The sequence below is a fragment of the Prinia subflava genome, chromosome 10, assembly GCF_021018805.1.
Source record: "Prinia subflava isolate CZ2003 ecotype Zambia chromosome 10, Cam_Psub_1.2, whole genome shotgun sequence".
Taxonomy (NCBI): Eukaryota; Metazoa; Chordata; class Aves; order Passeriformes; family Cisticolidae; genus Prinia; species Prinia subflava.
In genome coordinates, this window is record NC_086256.1 from 29,519,427 (window position 1) to 29,540,769 (window position 21,343).

A 21,343-nucleotide genomic window follows, 5' to 3' on the forward strand; every position below is an offset into this window, starting at 1 on the left:
AACTGGTTCTACCTCGGGAAAAGCAGTGCGGGATCCAAGGGCCGGGCTGTAAACACGGGCCGGGGCCGCGAGGGCCGCAGGTTGCCATGGCGACCGGCCCCGCCCTCCGCAGGCCCGCAGTTCCCGCCCCTCTGGCGTGGGCGGATGCTCTCCCCATTGGCTGGACGCTGCGAGGCGGGCACGCTTCCCATTGGTCGAGCGCCGCGGGGAGCGGCGGCGCCGCGGGCGCTGATTGGCGGCTGGGCGCGCAGGGGCGGTGAGCACGGTCAGCATGGCGGCGCCGGCGCGCCGGAGCGTCGTGTTCGTGACAGGCAACGCCAAGAAACTGGAGGAGGTGAGGGCGGCGGCAGCGGGGCCTGGCGGGAGGGTTTGCATCTCTGCCTCCCTTTTCACTCTCTTCTCCCTGCGCAGGTCACGCAGATCCTCGGGGACTCCTCTCCCTACACGCTGGTGGCGAAGAAAATTGACCGTAAGTTGTTGGCAGGGCCTAGCGGCTCGTCCCGTCCCAGCTGTGTGCTCAGCACCGCTCCATCCCTGTGTCCGCAGTGCCCGAGTACCAGGGGGAGCCTGACGAGATCTCGGCGCAGAAGTGCCGCGAAGCCGCCCGGCAGGTGACTCGCGCCTTCCCCTTTCCCGGCGGGATTGGAGGGACCCCAGGCAGGGACACTGAAGCATCCGAAGCGGCCCGGCCTGGCCTCGCTGCTCTCCCATTACCCGCCTGCTCTGGTTTATGCTGTGTCCCTCTAGCAGCGGGAGGTCACGGGAGCTCCTTCAGTCCAGCCCGGTGGCTGCAGGACAGAGTTTTATGTCTGCTGAACATTCCAGGGCTGTCTCTGGGATGGGTGTCCTGAAAGAACCGAGTGAGGGCTGAGACTGGAGGAGAACGCAGGCATGCCTCTGGAACACAGGCTTTCCCTTTCCATGTCCCTGGGGACGGCAGGGAGTGTTCAGCTCTGCTCGTTTTCCTCCATATGAAGCCCTCCCTGCTGTTCTTCAGCTGCTCTGGCTTGCGTGGGGAGGGTTTGGGTTTGACTGTGTGTCTGGTGTTGCTTTTGAGGTCGAATGGAAACACAAGGATGGGATAGAGCGAGGGAACGGGCTTGGAGGCAGTGCCTTCCTGCAGGTCTAATGTTCTCCTTCTCTTGGGCTGTCCCTGTAGGTTCAGGGACCTGTTATAGTAGAGGACACCTGCTTGTGCTTCAATGCCCTGGGGGGCCTTCCAGGACCCTACATGTAAGTAGGAGGGAAGCTGCTTCCCCTTCACGTGGAGCACAGGCTGGCAGGGTGGGGTCAGGGAGGTGGTTGCTGCTCTGTGCCCTGCTCTTCACCCTGCAGCCCAGGACTGAACTTGAGCCCTGCTGCAAGGCATGGAGCAGGAATGGAGAGACAGACATGGGTGGTTGGCTCTGGTTTCCAGTCTGTGGTGCCTGTTCTGGCAGCCTGGGGCCCTGTCCAAAGAGCAGGCTCTGTGCAGTAAAGGCACCAAGCCTTTCAGCAGGACCCTGTCCTGAGTGCCCCATAGGTTCTCATAGGGACAGCTTTAATCCATCAGATAACAAAGTTATTATGTATTTATGTGGACCCTAGGATGCAGAAAATTAAATACCCCACTGCTGTTTTCACTGTGTCCCCTTCAGCTTAAGAGATAAGTCTGTCCTTCCTGGTAAATGGTCCAGAATGAGTGATCTAACAGCACACTGAGAGAGATTCAAAGGCCTATGCAAATGTAAGCACCAGTGTCACAAGGATGCCTGTGTTTCTGAGAGATAATAGCAAAATTGGTCTTCTCTCTTTCCTTCCTTTTCAGAAAATGGTTCCTGGAGAAACTCAAGCCAGAAGGTACTGCCCTCATGTTACTGCTCTGTGTGTAACCCACTCCTTTGCCCCTGCAGTGGCTCCCTGCCCATGCTGGGAGAACCAACAGGTTCCTCGAGCCCGTTCTGTGCCCTCCTTTGTGGGATATTGTTTTTCTCAGTAACTCCATCCCTGGATTCCCAGGGATGGTGGCAGGGTTTGTGGGAGCATCTTGTTTGTCCTCAGTGTGATCTGGAAGACCTCCTGCTCCCTGTGGTTCGGGGCAGGCCCCTCTCCACTAAGCTCCCCTCCTGTGCTGTGCCTTGATCCTGCAGTTCAGAGTGTGACTGCAGATCCTGTGCTGGTCTCGTTAACATGAGCATTAATCACGTTCAGTCACGGGGGCCTTCAGTCCTCCCTGGTGCTGCCTGCTGGGTTGCTTCCTCTCCCAGATTCACGGCAGGGCTCCAGAGCTCACTGTGAGATGAGATCTGAGGCTCTGCTTCAGGCACAGCCCGGATCCTGCCGGGAACACCCCGGTGCCTGGGCTCTGTCACCTCCCGCGGTGGTTGGGAATGCGATGCGGAGCCCTCCCTCCCTCCCTCTGTGCCTGGGTGGGGGTGCTGCGCTGCCAGGGAGCAGCAGTCACCCGGGGTCCCTCCTGTGTCCCTCAGGCCTGTACAAGCTGCTGGCTGGCTTCGAGGACAAGTCTGCCTACGCGCTGTGCACCTTCGCCTTCAGCAGCGGCAACCCCGAGGAGCCGGTGCGGCTCTTCAAAGGCCAGACCCACGTAGGTGCTGCGTGCCTGGGGAGGCAGCGTGCTGGGGGAGGCTGTGGGGGCAGTGCCAGGGCAGCGCTGCCTCTGCTGAGGGCAGTTTCAGTGCCTCTGAGTGTCAGGAACGGGCTTAGGGAGAGCGCAGCTGGTGGGAGGTGAAGCTGAGGGTGCAGCCTTTGTTCAGAGGTGCTTACTGAACTCTGCACGCCTCAGGCTCCATCTCCCTCTGGCAGGCTGTGTTCAGGTACGGTTCTTAGCTCTGTTATCTGGAGAGGTCAAAGCACTGTCAGCACAGGGCAGCACGAGTTTGGAGCTGCTGATTTCAGTCACATCCTGGGGAGGAGATGGGAAGGGAACAGCACCTTGCAGAGCCTGTGCTGGCTGCAGCGTGAGCTATGGCTGTGTGTCTCCGTCTGTGTTTGAAATGAACTGCAAGGGAAGTGCAGTCTTCAAGGGTTTTTGTGCTTTCTCATGGCAGGGGCTGATAGTGGAGCCCAGAGGCCCTCGGGATTTTGGCTGGGATCCCTGCTTCCAGCCGGATGGGTACACCCAGACGTAAGTGGTGTTTCACCTACAGCTCGTGATGTAAGGTAGACCTTGGTCAAGGCTGTCCAGAGGAACGTGCTTGTGAGGAAGGGCATCAGGGAGGAATGTCATCCTGGATCAGAACCCCGTGGGTGATGGGAAGCCCGCGGGTCAGGGGTTGTGTCACTGCAGATGCCCTGCTGAGCCAAGCAGGGAGGCAGAGGGGCAGCTCTCGATGCTCGAGGGATGTGCTGCAGTGTCTCTGCTGCTGACGCTTGTGGTTTCTCTGCCCTGCAGCTACGCTGAAATGCCCAAGGCAGTGAAGAACTCCATCTCACACCGGTACAGGGCGCTGAGCGAGCTCTCAGCCTTCTTTCTTCAGAGCGACTCGACAGAGCCCCGCCCCGCTCCCAGCTAGCAGCCGAGCACACGGAATTACCGGGGTCGGGAAGCACCTCTGGAGATCACCGAGTCCAACCCACTGCCACGGCGGGTGTGTGCGTGTCACACGCAGCCCCGACAGACTCCCTCCGCTGCGGGATGCCATTAAAGCTGCTCCTTTTGAACCCACCGCTGCCCCGTTCTCCGCTTTTTGTTGCTGCAGTAGTGCCGCAGAGCCCCGCGGGTGTGGGCTGTTAACGCTGCGCGGTTGTGAATCGGGGGCGGCTCCGCACCGGAGCCGGGACCGGGACCGGGACCGGAGCCGGTACCGCCGGCCAATGGGGAGCGGCCGGGGCTGAGGCAGCCAATGGGGAGCGGCCGGGGCTGAGGCAGCCAATGGGGAGCGGCCGGGGCGGAGGCAGCCAATGGGGAGCGGCCGGGGCGGAGGCAGCCAATGGGGAGCGGCCGGGGCGGAGGCAGCCAATGGGCGGCGGGCACACCGCCCCGCGCAGCCGGAAGCGGTCAGCGCGGGAGGCACGTGGGGCCGCGGCGGGAGCGGGCACGGCCGGTGCGGCCACGGAGCCGCTGCCCCACAGCCCGGCCATGGAGCTGCTGCCCCGCAGCCCCGCCGAGTTCGGCTCTGCACGCTACTGGGATCGCTTCTTCCGCCAGCGCGGGCAGCGCCCCTTCGAGTGGTACGGGGCCTTCCCGGAGCTCTGCCCCGTTCTGCACAAGTATGTGCGGCCCCGGGACAAGGTGAGCCCCGGCTGGTGCCCAGCGCTGTGCCCCCTCCGGGCTGCTCCTGGGCGGCGGGTTCTGAGGTTGGTTTGCCTGGAGAAGAGGAGGCTCAGGAGTGACCTTAGCGCTCTCTACATCTCCCGGAACGGAGGTTGTAGCCAGCCGGGCTCGGCTTCTTCTCCCAGGCAACCGGCAACAGAATGAAAGGACATAGCCATAAGCCGCTCAGGGAGGGTGTAGAGTGGACATTCGGAGGATGAAATTCTTGAGAGACAGAAATCAGACACTGGAATTGTTAGAAATGAGACGCTTGACACGGCCAATATATTAAGCAGCAATTCAACTTTAATAATTAATTAATTAACATGGTAAAGTGTGAGCAAAGACAGTGCGCTGGGTACAGTGGTAGGGGTTTTCCCTCCTGACTGCACACCCATTGCTGGACTTGCTGGCATTTTATTTGCTATATTCATACATATTCATAAGCTTTCTCAGCAGTTTCCATTTTTAGTTTTAACGTCACAATTCAATACTTAACAGTCATAAATTCATATTTTGTCCTGTAAAATTTTATAGGCTACTATGATCTATTTCGATATTTTAATATTCTAGGATGTACATCCAGGATATGTTTTTCAGATGGTGGGGTCTGGCTTCCAGATGTGGGGGTCCCGTTTCTATTTCTTAGGTCCATCAATCTCTAATAGTGATGTCTAGTTTCCTTCTTCAGAAGCCATAGATCAGTGAGCTGAAATCTTGTTTTTGTGTCTAGGATGTTTTCTCACCTTCTGTGCAAGGCCTGGGCCCCCTTCTTACTTCTTTCTTTTGTCTAGAAGCCTTTTTAGAATCTAAAACTACAGTTAAAAATTCTTTAATACAAAGCAATCTTCTAAGGTTATAATTAAAAGACAGTTATTACAGAATAGCTTGAGACTTATAATAGGTAATTACAAGCAAAAGATTTATTCAAAAATTTCCTTCCATGCTTTCCTCAGTTGTTTATTAGAACCCATCTTTATAACTGTTCCATGATTGTGTTCCACAACTACAATTACACAGATTTTCTTCATTTCCCTGACACGAAGCACAACTTTGTATTTCACAGAATGGACTGCCTAGAGAGAGGTGGTGTAGTCGCTGTCCCTGGAGATGTTTAAGGACAGACTGGACGTGGCACTCAGTGCCGTGGTCTGGTTGCCATGGTGGGGTCTGGTCATGGCTTGGACTCCACGTTCTTGGGGGTCTTTCCAATCTGGTTGGTTCTGTGTGCAAGGTCTGACACAGACGATGGGAAGCCCCCACTGCACCTTAGCAAGAGGACAGGAGAGACCCCTGCGTCGTCTGGGGAGTTCTGGGGGTTAAAACACCGGGGTCATTCTCAAAAAACATGCAGCAGATGCATCGCTGCCCACGGGACTCTCCTCTGTGGGCATGTTATCTTAGGCCATGGAGAGTGAGTTTGGAGGCCCTGAGGGTGTGGTTTTCTGAGGGCTCCTGGACACTTCTGGTGTTTGCTCCAAAACCAGAGGGTATTTCCAGGGTGTTCTCACCATGCTGCCGCTCTCTGCCGATGCCCAGGTTCTGGTGGTGGGCTGTGGGAACTCGGAGCTGAGCGAGCAGATGTACGACGTGGGGATGTGCGAGGACATCGTCAACATCGACACCAGCGACGCCGTGATCCGCCAGATGCGGGAGCGCAGTGCCAGCTCCAGGCCCAGGATGAGCTACCTGCTGATGGACATGCTCCACATGGATTTCCCCGATGCCCACTTCCAGGTGGTCCTGGACAAAGGCACGCTGGATGCCGTCCTGACCGATGAAGAGGAGGCCACGTTAGCCAAGGTGGATCAGATGTTTGCCGAGATCAGCCGCGTCCTGCAGGTAGGAGGGCGCTACCTCTGTGTCTCCTTGGCTCAAGCCCACGTGCTGAAGAAAGCCGTGGAATTCTTCTCCCTGGAAGGCTGGGTGGTGCGTGTCCACCAGGTGGCCAGCAGTGGGGACAAGCAGCAGTTTGTCCTGCCGGTGTTCGTGTACGTCATGACAAAGTTCAGGAAGATCCCTGGCTCGGCAGCTCAGATCCTGGAGATCTGCCCTGAGGAGCAGGACAAGCCAATGCGGGTGCAGAGCGTGGAGCAGCTGGTGGCAGCAGTGAAGGACAGGCAGCATTATGCCCTGCTCTGCAGCCAGATCAGCAAAACCCCCTGCAGGGAACAGGTTTCCCTGGATCTGTGTGACAAAGAGAGCGGGAAGCCTCGCTACACGCTGCACGTGGTTGACAGCCCCTCGGTGAAACCTTCCCGGGACAATCACTTTGCCATCTTCATCAGTGAGTACAGCCTGTCCAGCTGCAGTCAGGTGGTTGCCTGGCCAGGAGCTGCAAAACAGCCAGCCTTCAGTTGAATTTAGGGCTGAAGAGGGAAATAACCCACATGGGGTTGGGTTGATGTTTTAGTTCGGCTTTGCGGAGGGATATGTGCTTGTTTGGGGGTGCAAGCAGAGATCTGGCACAGAGCTTGTTGGGCAGAGAGACACTGCCTGCCCCGCCTCTAAGGTGGCAATTCCTGCCTGGATGCTGGTGACAGCCAAGTTAGCACCTTGCAGTGAAGGCAGTGCTGCTCTGTCGGGGTGTACTGGCTTGCAGGGCAGACTGCTGGGGCTGCACTCACAGAGATTGTGAGCCTCTGCCTGCAGCACCGTTCCCTCCCTGCGTGCCTGCAAAGCTGGGGCTTAGCACTGCCTGGAGACATGTCAGGAACCTGACGGACACCTCCTTTTAATGAGATGTGGCTTTTCCAGCTTCTTGCATGAGCCTGCCCAAAACAGGGGAGACCGTGGCTCTCTTGGTGGTCGCAGTGCACGGCTCTAGCCAAGCAGTGGTGCCTCCCTAAAATATCAGCAGCCCAGGCTGATGGCCGCCCCTTCTGCAGTCCCACAGGGCAGAGAAACCGAGTGGCTGTTTGGCACGGAGGAGGGCCGGCGGCAGCTGGCGGCCAGCGCGGGCTTCGGGCGCCTGCTGACGGTGGCGCTGCACAGGGAGCAGCGCTACGAGGGCATGGCCGGCATCCAGGCGGAGCTGTCGGCGAAGGTGATGGAGCTGGCCCCGCCGGGCCTCCCTGCCCGGCAGCAGGTGAGCCCTCACTGCCCAGCCCCAGGCTGGGCTTCCCAAAGCAGGGCTGGGCTGGCGCTCTGCCAGCAGGGACACCCTCTTCTCCAAGGGAGACCAAGCTGTGAGGTGTGAGCTGGATGCCTTGGTGGGCAGGAGATGGACCTCAGCTGCAGCTTCTCTTGGCTTTCCCTCCAGCTGTCTGCCTGTGCTTGGAGGCAGGATTTGAGGTGCTGGTGTGGTAGGATTCAGCACCAAGTCCTTGCCCTCCAAAACCCAGCATCCCAAGAAAAGCAGAGATCCAGCAACCCTGAAAGCATCTAGCCCCCAGTCTTAATCCTGGCTTCAAGTTCTGTTCCTTCTGTCTTCTCCTTCCTGCCCCACTCCACACATCTGAGCTCTTGGAAAATACCTTGCTGTGTTTATTCCCTGTATTCCCTGTGTTGGGAGTGAATCTTGTGCAGATCCCCAGCTCTCCTGTGGCATCCCACTGCTCCTCCATTGTGTCTGCTTCATCCTGGCTCTGCAGCCATAGTCGGGGCAGTGGGAATGCCAAGCTCTCCTCCTGTAGCCTTTCCTCCTTCCAGCAGCCCCTGTCCTCCCTGCAGGTGCCCTTCCTGTCCGTGGGAGGGGACATCGGGGTGCGGGCGGTGCGGCACTGCGGCAGCAGCCCCCTGAGCGGGGACTTCGTTGTGGAGGACGTGAAGGGAGATGGCACCTGCTACTTCCGCCGCCTCATCTTCCTCCAGAACAGGAACGTGGTGCAGTCAGAGGCACGGCTCTTGGGTCCCACACCTCTCCCAGGTACATGGGGTGGGGCCAAGGCTGATTTTTGGGGTGACAGAGTGAGAGCAATCAGGTGGAAGGTAGAAGTCCGGCTGGGACGTGCCTGTCTTGTCCCAGAGCAGCCCTGGGGTGTTTTTACCCCCTGAGTGGAACAGGGCTGGGGGTGGCTAGTCCCCAGAAAGTGCCTGCATCTCCCCCTTGCTTACTGGCTGGTGTCTCCTGTTACTCAGGCCAGAAGAAGCGGAGGAAGGACAAGAAGAAAGCCAGCCCTGCTGAGCCACCTGGAGCCATCGACAAGAGCTGCCTGTGCTGTGAGCACCACAAGGCCATGGTTGCGGGGCTCTGCCTGCTGGGGGGCCCCAACGCCCTCCCAGGTGACGAGGCCGGCAGTGGGAGGCTGTGCTGGGGGCAGGTGTCCCCACGCCACAGCCCCTTGGGGAAAGGCTCTTCTGGCCAGGGTGCCCCGTGCACCCTTCCTGAAGCGGTTTGGGGATGGTGGGTGGGACGAGCAGTGGGATTATGGCGTCCTGGTGGCTCACTGGTGCTCTGGGTTGGCAGGAGAGCTGGCAGTGCTGGTGGTGGGGCTCGGCGGGGGCAGCCTGCCCCTCTTCGTCCACGATTACTTCTCGCCGGCCCGCGTGGCCGTGGTGGAGATCGACTCCTCCATGCTGGACGTGGCCACGTGCTGGTTCGGTTTCTCCCAGGGTGACCGGATGCAAGTGCACATCTGCGATGGCCTGGACTACGTGGCCAAGCTGGCAGCCGAAGGTAGAGCTTCACAGGGTGTTTCAGGTGCCCCATGAGCCCCGTGGGTGCCATGCTGGGTAGGGGAGTCCTGGGCTGTTGTCACCCCCTGCTTCCTCTTCCTGCCCATCTCGTGCCATGTGTCACAGTCCCCAGCCTCACCATATCTCTGCAGCTTGCAGCCTGTCCTTGCCAACCTGTGCAGAGGACCTGAGATTTGTTGCCTCCTGCAGCACCAAGGGCTTGTAAAGAGAAACCCCAGCAGAGAAGACGCCCATAATGTGGCAGAAGGGGTGTCTTGACCATCCCATCTTTGGCCTTCTCATGTGTGTAGCTCACCTCTGTCCCATAGGATAACAACTGTCTGTGCTTTGTCCTGCAGCCCCAGCCCAGTATGATGCTGTCATGTTTGATGTGGACAGCAAAGACCTCACGGTGGGGATGAGCTGCCCACCCCCAGCCTTTGTGGAAAAGCCCTTTCTGCAGAAAGTTAAAACCATCCTCAAGCCAGAAGGTAGGAGGGGAGGTCTGGCCATGTCCCCATGGCCAGGCTGGCTGGTTCTGTGTGGAGCTGGGGCTGTGCCACCATTTCTCATCCTGGAGAACAGTGGCCCCAGCCAGGATTGCTGCGTGGCATCCCCTGCTCCTGGTGGGTGCTGGATCTGAGTGTTTCATGGGTGCTGTGATGGCAGGATGGGGTGGGTGGCCTGCAAGACTGAGACATCCCGAGTGGCCAGCAGAGTTTTCTGGGAGCAGGTGTAGGCGGTGCCTGAGAACAGATCTGGTGGCCACCCATGACCCGTGTGGCAGCAGGGACGTGCAGCGGGACCAGGGGCACCGGGGGGATGTCACTGAGGGAGATGTTTTCACCAGGGTGGCCCAGGGGGGGTGCGCAGGCTGCTCTGAGCCCCCCTCCCTCTGGCCCTGCTGCAGGAGTGTTCATCCTCAACCTGGTGTGCCGCGACGCCCGGCTGAAGGAGTCCGTGCTGGCCGTGCTCAGGGACGTCTTCCCGCTGCTGTACGCGCGCCGCATCCAGGGCGAGGTCAACGAGATCCTGTTCTGCCAGGCGGGCACCGCGGGCCGGCGCCAGCCCGCCGAGCTGGGCGCGCGGGCGCGGGCGCTGCAGGGGGCCCTGCAGCAGCCGGGCCGGCCCTGGGACGGCTCCTACGCGCTGGCAGACATGCTGCAGGCCGTGCACATCCTCTGAGAGCCTGCTGCCGCTCCGACACCGCGCCTCCTGCCGGCCTGGGCCTGCGGGAAGGATGGCACTGGCACGGGGAGCGCGGCTCCTGAGGAAGGGGGCCAGCACCACGGGGGGCTGTACAGCCCAAGGGGCAGCGTTCAGCGGTGAGGAAGGTGCTGTGAGACTGGCAGGACTGAGTTTGGGCCAGTCCTCGTTGCTTTCCCACTTTGGGAAGAACATCCCTCCGATTCTCCTCCCCTTCGGCACAGCTCCTCTCATTCTGGTGGTGCCTCTACCTGCATCTCCAGCATTCCTGGTGTCTCTGCAGAGCCCCAGGCCGGCTCCAAGCCTGCTTGTGGTTGTGTGTGGGTGGGCTGGAAGCTGTGAGAATAAAGTGCTCAGGGGTGCTCTGAGGCCTGTAGTGCTTTGCTAAGGCTTATTTCTGAAGCACCCCCACTCCTGGAAAGCCTACGGTCACCTCTGCCCTTCAAAGGCATGTCCTGGGAGCAGGCAACTGCCCCTTGAACCCCACAGCGCCCTCACCACTCACCCTCCCCAATTTTTTCCTGAATCTCCCCAGATTTGTTTCCCTTAGTCCAGATCTCTCCAGCCACCGCCACTGAACTGAAACCCCCGAGCTCAGAACCCTTCTGCCCCAGGGCCAGCAGGGAGCCAGCCCTGGGCTCAGCCCCTGGCCACACCAACCCACTCACCCAGCTGGTGCAGGTCAGCCTTTCTGCAGGGTGAAAGGGCAGCCAGAAAATACCCATTGGGGTGGGTGTTCCCACAGCACCCCAGTCCTGCCTGGACAGCTCATTCAAGAGCTGACCTGTGTGCCCTGGCTGGTTACAGAACAGCTGACCTGCAGGTTCTCATTCATTCATTCATCAGAAGCTATTTTTGGGGGGCTTGTCTTTCTCCCCTGCAACAGCTGATGCCACAATGAGCCTGAGACACTGTACCAAAGAGAGCAGCTTGCAGACAGCGAGGTGACAAACCAGTGCTTTGCCACTGATCCTGTGCCCTCACTCCATGCTCCCTTCTGCCCCTGGCAGCCTGAGAGAAGACATCTTTCTGACAGCTGCTTCCCAAAGCACACCCTCCCCAGCCTCCTTTCCACAGCCCAGGGAGGTAACAACCACCAAAAGTAGCTCCAGGAGGGATCTGTGTGTCAGCATCCCTGCTGGGGCCATCTCCCAGCTCTGCAGCTCACACACCCTGTCCCAACAGGGTCTGGGCGGCTCTCCTTGCTTGGAGGGAGCCAGCTCTGTTCCATCTGTGGGAAAACCTCTGCCACTTCAGAGCAGGAGGGTGTGTGAGCCCGAGAGTTTGCAGTTCCCCAGCTCCATGGGGCCATGGAAAGGGTGCCCCAAAGGCTCTCACCCCCTGAAGCAGGGGGGACCATGTGGGCACTGCACAAATGCAGGAGATGGGGCTGTTTGTGCCCAGGTTGCACCATGGCAGCTGTGCTGCCAGCAAGCACCTCCCTCTGATCAGCACCTGGGGATGTATTTTCATTTCATTTAGCCAGCAGGTTCTACTTTGGGAACTGCTCTGTTCAGATCCCTTCTCTGATGCTTCCTCCCTTGTTCCCCTTCACACAGAGGGACAGATGGGTGCCCTACTTTCTCCCTGGGCTAACCTGCATCCATGCAGAGGGAGGAGATGCTTTTTTAATAAGTGCTGTTGATGGTTCCCAGGCCCAGGAGAGCAGGGCTGGCCTGCTCCCTGCCTCAGATAAAGGCTGGCAGCCCGGCTAGGTGACCTCTATGTCACTCACCACCCAGTCACTCCTCCAGTGTGTTCTCCTGTGCTGAGCTCAGGACATATGGGGGAGGAACAAGGCTGGAGCTGGAGCTGAAGTGTGCCTGCCCCCATGCAGTTTCTAAAGCTCCTCTGTGATGAGCACTGTTTTGAAAGATCTCTATTATCCACCTAGCTTAGAGATGGCAAATTTCTCAACTAGATCAGCCGTGCTGCATTTACTCTATTTTTAACTTAGTTTGCAATTCTCAACATAATCTTAACGACATAGGTTTGTGTGTGTGTGCCCTTTATTTTACCGAAACCATCTCCTTTCTTCCCCAGGAGCTCATACAAAGGCTGCCTTCATCCCTCCCTTGTCCAGTCCTGCCTTTCTGTTGTGCTTCCAGAACGCTGCATAACGCCACATCCTGGTGGAAAAACAAAAGCCATCTATTGGAAACAATGTAAGGATGAAATCTCAGCTCATTGCAGCTGTTCTTGCAGCTACTGACAGCCTGAACTCTTTGGTCTGGAAATTAATTTCAGCGGGAAAACTGGCAATTTAATGAGTGCTGCAAATCCTCCTCTGCAGGTAAAACGCTCCAAGGCTGGAGTAATTGACACATAGTAAATATTCCTCTGCCGGCAGCCAAAACATGCAGCTAATGTATATGTTTGGCAGGGGTGATTCTGTGGAGGGTTTGGCAATGTACTCATGTTTACATCCCTTACTCCTCACTTCCTTCCCTTGCAGCGTAGGCACGCTGTCAGTGGCGGGATAGAAACAAGCTCTGCCGTCACTTAGCAACATCCACTGGCACGGAGATGTTGACTTTCTCCTTTCTGGCTCTCCCAGTACAAAAAGAGCTGGGTGTGTAGCTCGTGTGTGGCTCAGGTGTGAGGCTGTAACCAGCTGGGGATGCTTTGGGCTGGTCCTGTCCCTGCTCAGAGTATCACATCCATCCTGCTGCCACTCCTCTGAACGAGACACTGGGAATTGGTGGGTCAGCCCTGAGTTTCCTGAGCTTGGGTGGAAGGATGCAGAGAGGTTTTTTGGCCCAGGGTGGCTGTGGGCAGGCAGTTGGCAGGGCTGGCACCTTGAGGCAGGCACTGATGGGGTGCCACACGTACACCCCTAATGGTGTCACAGCCTAGGTCCCTGTTTTGCAGAAGAGAAGAGGATGACACTCCAGTTCCCTCCTGGGAACAGGGTGGAGGTGGATAAGGGACATACTGTCATCAGCTCAAAGTACAGCAAGCAGCTGGGAGAGATTTTGCAGCAACAAAAGCTGCAGGGACTGAGCCCTGGGCTGATTCCCTTCAGCTGGGCAGAGCCTTGGCTCCCCTGCCTGGGGATGCTGCAGGGCATGGTCCAGCACAAGGGCTGCAACAGCCACTCCCAGAGGCTGGAAACACGTGGGGAGTGTTTTGTTCATGAAATTTTCCCTTGGGGAAGCACTTGGCTTGTCTGGCTTTGTGGCCAAGGAAGCAGGCATGCTGCCAGGCTGCAGGGAGGGAGTACAGCTCTTTCCTGGGGTGCTGAGGGCTGCAGGGAAACATCTCTGCAGGCTGCAATGCAGCACCGTGCCCTTTTTCTAGCCTGCAACTGGATGCACCCGACTAAAGAATGCAGCTGGAGGTCACAGGGCAGGAGAGAGGAGAGATGGGACAGGGATTGGGTTGTCCTGCTATCAGTGAGTCAGCAGTGCCCCGGGCTGTGGGGGGAAGGCAGAAAGCACATCCTCTTTACATGGAGAAATGCTGCAGCCACGACTATAATCACAGCTCTGCAGCCACTCTGGCTTTCTGTCACGGGCTCAAATTCCACCTTTTGCAGCCTCAAGGTCTGAGCTCTCGTCCTGGCAGACGCACAGGCATGATGCTGACTGGCACCTTCATGCAGAGTGCTGCTGAGAACCTGGGAGCTCCCCTTGCACGGGCTCCCTGCCCACACCTCCTCCTGCTCTGTGCCCATCAGCTGCCTGAAACGCTCTGCAAAAACTCTGTGTTTGTGTCCGAAGCAAGACGGAGGTGAGGGAGGGCCCTGGAGAGACGAGAAGTGTGAAGGAACCTGCCTGTTCTTGGGGGAGAGGATGCAGCCCCTGCCTGCTCTGCTCCCCAGGGGCAGGGCAGCGTCACTGACTCTTCACTGCAGGCATCTGCCAGTCTCCCCTCGGCTGGTTTATATAGAACTCATTTCTCCTGAGGGGAATTGCACTGCTGTGTGTTTATGAAGCAGCCTGGGGACCTGGTCCAAATGTCCTCAGTCTGAACGTCACGCTGCCTGGTTAGGGAGAAGTGTCTGTGCGTGAGTTTGTGGGTTCAGCTGTGGCCTGAAGCCAGGCTATTTTTGCCATGTATTTTTCTGAAAGTCGTGGCAGGACAAGCTTGCTGTCTGTAGCCTTGATCTGAAATGCACTGAAGGCTGCGGCTGGGGGCCCCAGGCAGGCTGTGCTGGAGCTGGTGACATGTGACATCAGACCACGCTGCTGGAGTCAGGATGTCACCTTGGGGAGCAGGGCACCCACCCTTCCTGCCATGCCAGAAAGGTTCTTGGCAGAGGTTTGCTCTCCTCGCTGAGCCTGGCACTCAGCAAAAGGAAATGATAAATACTGTGGGGCACAACTGAGCACACCAGGGTAAAACCAGATTGTGTTTAGCTGGTTAACCAGTGGGCAGCACAGCTCTGTGCTCCTGGGGATTGCACCTACTGCTCCCCCAGAGAACAATTTCTTGCGTGGCCCCCTGACACTGATTTGGGTCTTGTATTTCAGAGCTATTTGTTACAAGAAGCTTTGCAATGGTCTCTGCTAGCAGCACCCCTGTTTTCTTTAATTTAGCCACCCTGAATCTTGGCAAATTCAGAAAGCCAGGCTGGGCTCTGCATGGGGGTTTGGAACAAGCTGCCCAGAGAAGCCAGTCAGGAAAAGCAGAGACCTAAAGATATGCTCAGGTGCCTCTCCTCTCTCCTTCCCTGCTCTCTTGGGAAGTTGTTGGAAAAATGAGGAAAACCCCCCATGATAACACAAGCATCCATAATGAAATTGTTTGTGCCTTTTCCAGAAGGTGGGGAATTTATACTTGGCTGCTTGTAGCTTTTTTTTTTGGAGGAGGGAAGAGTTGATTTTTGTAAGTGATAGAATGTGGGCACTTAGTGGCTTTAACTCTGCTTCACCAGACAAAAAAATTTGGTTTAGAAACCCCAGACTTGGGGGAATAACTCAAACTTTTCCTAATCTTAGGTTTTTTCCTAATTTATTTTATTTTATTCATGGAAGCAGACAAAGCTATTATTTAAAGACCTCACAGAAAGGACAGTTCCCTAGGTTATCAGTTTGAAGGTGTGCATGGTGCTGCTCCCCAGGCATTGTGCCTTTCTCAGTCTTCATTTGTCTCCTGTGGAGATGCAATCCTATGGCCAGGCTGCTCCTCTAGGGATCTTAATTATTTCAAGGGGGCAGCACAAAGTGCTCGGATACTCACAATGTTCTGCTCAACTCCCAGCCTCCAAAGAAACCCACAAACTGGAGGAAGGCCAGGCAGCTACTCCAGGGCCTCCTGGCATAGCTTGCCTGCCCAGGAGTGGGGAAAGAAATAATCATGCTGCTAATTGGCATAATTATGTCAATAACTCCCAGGCTCCCAACTAGACAGAAATGATGGCAAGGCTTTTCCCAGAGGCTGTGATCTAACTGCAGTGGCGAGGAGAAGCCGTCTCCACCTTATGTCGATTAAAAACTGTTACTTGTTTCCAGAGCTATAGGTCGGTCTGTTGTAATTTTTTACACTTATTGAGAGCTCTGGCCAAGAGGTTTTGATAATCCTCCAGATCGTTAGTCTCTGTCAGCCTGCGGGATGTTCACAGTTCCCTTTTGTTTTGCTTTTCACGCTGAGTGAGGCCAGTGTCTGCTTTAATAGAGACGATAACTTTTATCGCTGCACGACTCCAAAGCCTGCGTTTTGGATATTTTCATGATGTGACTGCTGCCAGTAATCGCAGATAAATCTCCTCTCTGTTGTGTGCCTGAGCTTTTAGCTCAGTCTCGGCATGCATTTTGAATTGAACACGCTGCAGTGACATGGCTTGGACCTTGCTGTTGCTCCCCAGGCTGCTCCTGAGCCAGGCACCTGCCAGAGCCGGCTCCTCCTCAGAGTGTGCCCGACCCACAGCACTCGTGCCTGTGGCTGAGCCTTGCCACAGCCCTTCCCACCAGCAGGACGGTGGCAGCTGGGGTTGGGGCTCTCAGGGGAGAGGGCAGTATGGTGGTCTCACGGTCAGTGCACAGATCTGGGTGAACCATGCTCCTCGTGTCCAAGCGTGCCAGCACCGAGGTGTCCTCGGGCAGGAACAGAACCACAGAACGGCTCGGGCTGCCAGGGAGCACAGTGGGGCATCTGCTCCAATGTCCCAGCTCAAGCAGTGTTAACCAGAGCACAGGCACAGGATTGTGGCCTGCTGGTTCTGGGGTACCTCCGGGGAGGGAGAGTCCACAGCTTCTCTGGGCAATCTGTGAAGAAACAATCCCTAACAAGCAAGCTCTAAGCGATGTCCAGGTGGTAGAAACACATATTACTTGTCGGTGGAATTGCCTTGTTAAGGTTTAGGGCTCGACATGTTTCAATTATTTCAGGACTAGAGGGATACCAAAGGGTGTACCACTCTTAGTTGATACAAAGAATGCAGAATTTAGGGGTTACAAGGATATTTGGCAGAACACCCAAAATAAGGAAGAAACTGTTAAAAACAACTGAGCAACTGTGCTGAAATCAGCTGTGGCTGGGTAAGAGGTAATTCTGGCAAATTGTGACCACCGACCACAGACCCAAAACCCCACTAACTCAAGAGACTGAGTATGCAGACTAATTAGCATTGGAAACAAGAGAATCATTAACCAACAGAAGATAGAACACTAATTAATAAGCGAACTAGATACCTTGTACCCAATAAACGTCAGCGCCTTGGTTTGTTAAAATCCACAAAAAGAGAAAACTTCTGACAATCATCGTGCTGTCTTTGTGGATTTGCCGCCCAGCCATCTTTCTGAGCAGAATTATAAATAAATCCAACCCCTTGACTCTGAGCGTGGATGGGCCTTTGGCACAACGGGGGGAAGAACGGATTTTGAGACAATCGTGGGACAACCGTGGGACAATCGTGGGACAACCGTGGGACCGCATCGGGACCCGCACGGGAGGGGGCGTGGCCTCCCCGCGGAGGCCCCGCCCCCAGGCCCGCCGAGGGAGGGGCGCATGCGCAGTGCGCCGGCCGTTACCTGTCAGCGGCGGCGGGCGGAGGAGGAGGAGGCGGCGGGATGGAGGGGCTCATCCCGCTCGTTAACCGGCTGCAGGATGCCTTCGCGGCGCTGGGCCAGAACTGCCTGCTCGACCTGCCGCAGATCGCGGTGGTGGGCGGGCAGAGCGCCGGCAAGAGCTCCGTGCTGGAGAACTGCGTCTCCAGGTGAGGGGCGGCGGGCACGGCACCCCCGCGTCCCCCCCGCTCCCCCCACACGGCCCGCAGCGCGCGCTGTTCCCAACGGCCGCGGCGCGCGCCCCCCTCAGAGCGGCGAATGGGGGGGGGGGCGGTGTCGGGCGGGGATGGACGAGGAGGGATTTTGGGGGGACAGTTCGCGGCTCCGAGCCCACCGAGGGTGCTCGGTCCCCACCGAGGATGCTCGCTGTCCCTCCCCTCGCTGTGCCTCGAGGGTGGCGAGACGGGCCCCGGCCCGGCAGCGCCCGTGATGCGATGTGCGCGGTGCGGGGAAGCCGCCGCGGCTCCGGTGCGAGCGCGTTCGTGTGCCCGCTTCGTGTGTGGGGGGGGTGACCGCTGCTCGAGAGCAGAGAGGTGTTTAAAGCCCTAAATCCTGATTCGGTGGGGTGCTGTCTCTGGGCGACTCATTCCTCCCAACCCAGCGCATATAAATTCGCACCGTCCCAACGCGCCTGTGGGTATTCGAATCGCGGCGTCATTAAGGTTGGAAAAGACCTCCAAGATCGTCAAGTCCAACATGCGCATCGGTTCTAACAAACCACTGACAGGAAAAGGGGAAGCCTGACGATTCAGGCGGGGCTTTTTGACGGCCAGGCGGTGCCTCTGGAGACGTCCCGAGGTAAACATGGGCTTCACGTGCTGTTTGATGGAGTTCCTGCTGCGTTTGCCTCAGATAGCTGCGGGCTCCCGGAGGGAGGGGGTGCTCCCGCAGCGGAGCGGCCATCTAGTCCGGATTAGAGGGTCGAAATACTGTTGTGTGTCGGTGACTGGGGAACTTGGATGTGTGGAGATCGTCACTGAAGGCAGTATTAAATGCTGTGACACTCCACAACCTGGCTGTGTGTCAGGCTGGAATAACTCTTGATACCCGGTACAGAAAATACTGTATAGCGGCTCTTCATGTCTCCTTCAGAACTGGCTGTGTTAAATGTCAGTTTTTCCTCTTTCTCCTTGAAGACTCTGGCTAGCTGCTGGTGTTGACGGTACTGCCAAGTCTCTCGAGTTTGGAAAACATAAACGAGGTCCTCAGAAAGCACGATTTAGCATCAGATTATTACTGTTATCTTTAAACAAGTCCTTAAAAGTATTTTGGTAACCTTTTGACTTCTTGAGCTACGTGTCCACAAAGCTGCACAAAGCACATGTGCTGAGGGGGAAAAGCACCTTCATTTTTGTTGTCAGTAAGGATATTTTGGTCCCTGGGGTCGGGGCTGGGTGGTCTGTGGGCTGGTGTCGGTCTCTGGCTCCAGCTGTGCTGGTGAAGGATGATACCGCTCCCAGATGCTTGTCACTGCTCAGCTGCCAGAGGCGTCTGCTCCGTCTGATCCGCAGGTGGAGCTGTTCTTCTGAGCCGTCTGCGTGTGCCTGGCTGGAGCAAAAGGTGAAAATGAGCACTTGGTGCTGATCTGGCCTGGAACCAGCCGCACGAGTGAGGTGTGGGCACTTCTAGGAGGAATGACGAAGGACAGCTAGGGCCAGTAACTTTTTTCATTCGTGTAGTTATTGACTGTGCAGCCTGCTGACACTTCAAGACAGCCTCTTTAGAGAAGAGGTTACAGGCTGCTGTGAAACACCTGAATGTCTCTGTCACGTGGGATTTGGAATTTGGATTCTTTCAGCCTGGTTTCAGAATTCCACATAGTTGTTTTATGCAGTAACTTCTTGAGATTCAGCAGGAACTGATCTGTAGTATCTCCCTACTTGCAACCTTGGAGCCTGTTGCAAAAATGACGTTAAATTGCATTGCTTCAAACCTATTCCATGAGACTTGAGCCTGGATATTGTGCTTTTCCTCCAGGCTGAGTACGTGTGGTCAGCAGATGTGCCATTGCTAAGCTGTGAGACCTTGGTTGTGAACCCTCAGAACCAGATTAATGAATGGCCATGAGCTCAGAAGAGGATTTTGCTTGTTAGATCAGCAGAAAAATGTGTCTCTTTTTTTAGTAAGCCATGGGATATGCCTGTTTTTATGGGATAATGCAGCTGCCCTCTGCAAACAAGTTTGTTTCACCCACATCTGTCTTAACATGGCTTGTAGAGGTAGCAGGTCTCCCTGTAGAGTCATGCTGCGCTCATTTCTCTTTGTTACTGATATATTGCATGACCTGTGGCAGCCACAGAGCCAGCTTTAACTAATGGAAACACAGCTTTGAAACTGACATCAAAATAAAACTGTCCTTGCATTACTCTGAAGTTTGAGCATTAATTCTCATGGCTTTAGTTTAGTTTTTTTAGGTTTGGGTTGTTTTGTGATCGTGGGGTTTTTTTGTTGTGTTGGTTTCATGTTGGTTTTTTTTTTTTACCACATGAATCATTATCATCAGTAGATTTTGAACTCAGCCTTCAGAGAGACATTGAAGATCTCTTTTCTTCAGGAACGGCTGTATTTGATATGATACCCTCCATGTGAAAGGCAGGGTCTTGCTGCAGACACGCTGCTGGTTGTTAACCTGTATTTGTCAGTGGAGCTGTGGTGAGGTTGGTAAGGGGGTTTTAACTGTAGGCTCAGGTTGTTCTTCCTGCTGTCTGTAGCCCCTGTAGCACTGTGGGTGTTTGCTTGTGCAAAGATTACTTTTTTTGCACTTTGACAGTAGAAACTGTTTTCTGACTGCAGGTGGTGTCGAGAGTTCGAGTTTCTGTATGGGCCCTAGGAAGATGTCAGGCCGTGCAGGGTTATCCACCATCGGTTGTGCACTGCTGGAATTTTTCGGAGGGGTTGTGAGGAGTCTGGTGCTGGCACGGTTGTGTGGGCTGGCAGGAGGCCTGGGAGCGGGGGCCTGCTGAATGACACCTGTCCATCGCTGCCTCCAGGGCAGCACCAAGGCCTGCTCAGGGGCACACGGGATCCCCAGTGACTGCCAACACGCAGGGAATAGGGTGGGATTAATTCACATGTGTTTTAGGGTTACATCCTGCATGTTTGCCTGCTGCAGGAATTGTGTGACACCCACAGCTACTTGTCTTGTTGTAGGCTGGCTTTGAACTAAGCTGGAATGAAGCAGTGTCAAATCTCCCAATTTGTCCATTGTTGTTGCTATTTGGATTGGTGTCCCCTGAGGAATTTGGAGAGTTTCCTCTTTACGTATTGCTCCTCTGTGTCCTTCTTTTGGTAGTCAAGGATTGTGTGTGATGGTTTTCTCTCAGGATTCTGGTTACATTTAGATGGAAACAGAGATTCTGGAGAGCACCTGAGGACAGCATTGCCATTTATGGGTTAGAGCTTCATGTGTTCATAGCAGGAGCTCCTGGTGTGTGTTTGAGGAAATGAAGCTGTCTGTAGAGCAAATGTTCTTCCTACCTCCTTCTGCTTCCCTTTGTAACAGGAGTCAATGTGCCCAGAAAATGTTGTGCCAGTGTTTGAAGCAAAGGATCTAATGCAGCCTTCTGGTAGAGGTTGGTTGGAGAGCGATTCAAAAGCACAAAGGGCAGGCAAACAACACATGCCAGCGGATTGCCAGTGGGAGAGGGCACTTGGTCTCTCTTACTGCTGTGCTTCTGAGCAGGTCAGGGCCAGGAGCTTACATGCTGTTTGTGCTTTTCAAACTTGCTTTTGATAATAATAGGGTTACTTAAAACTAATGGCAGGAAGCAATCCCTGTAAACTGTATTTGGAGAGAAAGCACTTTGTATTATTTCATCTATATCCAAATGGGTTTTTCAGTAACTGGAGGCACAGACAGCAAGCTGCCTTGTCAGGGCCTCCTTCTTCAGAAATCAGAACCTTGTTTTACTCTTAAAAATAGCAAGAAATTAATAATTAGGTTTCCAGCTTGAAAGCTCTTCACTTCCCTTCCTGCTTAATATAATACAAACTGCGTGTGGCCAAATAACTGTTTTATAAGAGACGTGAACTCTTGATTGTGAGCCTGTCAGTCATAATCAAACAGGCACTTTCATTTTAAGAGCCCGAGGTCTGATTGTGTAATTCAGTTTTGCAGCTTTTTGATCTGAGATGCTTTTGATAATCTCAGGGCCACTGCATGTAAGTCGAGCTATTTATTATGACATATGTAGTGATTATTTCTTTTTGAAATTACTATTCCTTGAGTGCTCAGCTCATTCTGTTCTGCTTGAGATGG

At 55.5% G+C, this 21,343-nt stretch overlaps 3 protein-coding genes across 3 annotated transcripts in view; all 3 read left to right on the top strand.

Annotated features, from left to right (window-relative positions):
• Positions 1-132: 132 nt before the first annotated feature.
• ITPA (inosine triphosphatase) lies at positions 133-3,664 on the top strand. Its single transcript, XM_063406684.1, has 8 exons — positions 133-334; positions 412-469; positions 547-611; positions 1,160-1,233; positions 1,808-1,839; positions 2,469-2,584; positions 3,048-3,124; positions 3,392-3,664. Exons 1-8 carry the CDS (start codon positions 272-274, stop codon positions 3,510-3,512), a joined length of 606 nt encoding a protein of 201 aa, XP_063262754.1. The 5' UTR covers positions 133-271; the 3' UTR covers positions 3,513-3,664.
• Positions 3,665-3,974: 310 nt separating this feature from the next.
• Positions 3,975-16,808, top strand: METTL13 (methyltransferase 13, eEF1A N-terminus and K55). Its single transcript, XM_063406683.1, has 8 exons — positions 3,975-4,231; positions 5,792-6,539; positions 7,141-7,340; positions 7,925-8,120; positions 8,333-8,476; positions 8,661-8,870; positions 9,229-9,360; positions 9,780-16,808. Exons 1-8 carry the CDS (start codon positions 4,079-4,081, stop codon positions 10,052-10,054), a joined length of 2,058 nt encoding a protein of 685 aa, XP_063262753.1. The 5' UTR covers positions 3,975-4,078; the 3' UTR covers positions 10,055-16,808.
• Positions 16,809-17,055: 247 nt separating this feature from the next.
• The window catches only part of DNM3 (dynamin 3), a 164,634-nt gene continuing 160,346 nt past the window's right edge, over positions 17,056-21,343 (top strand). Inside the window, exon 1 of the mRNA XM_063406686.1 lies at positions 17,056-17,234. Within this exon, the coding sequence (XP_063262756.1) occupies positions 17,089-17,234 (146 nt within the window). The 5' untranslated portion in view covers positions 17,056-17,088. The remainder of the gene's footprint in view (positions 17,235-21,343) is intronic.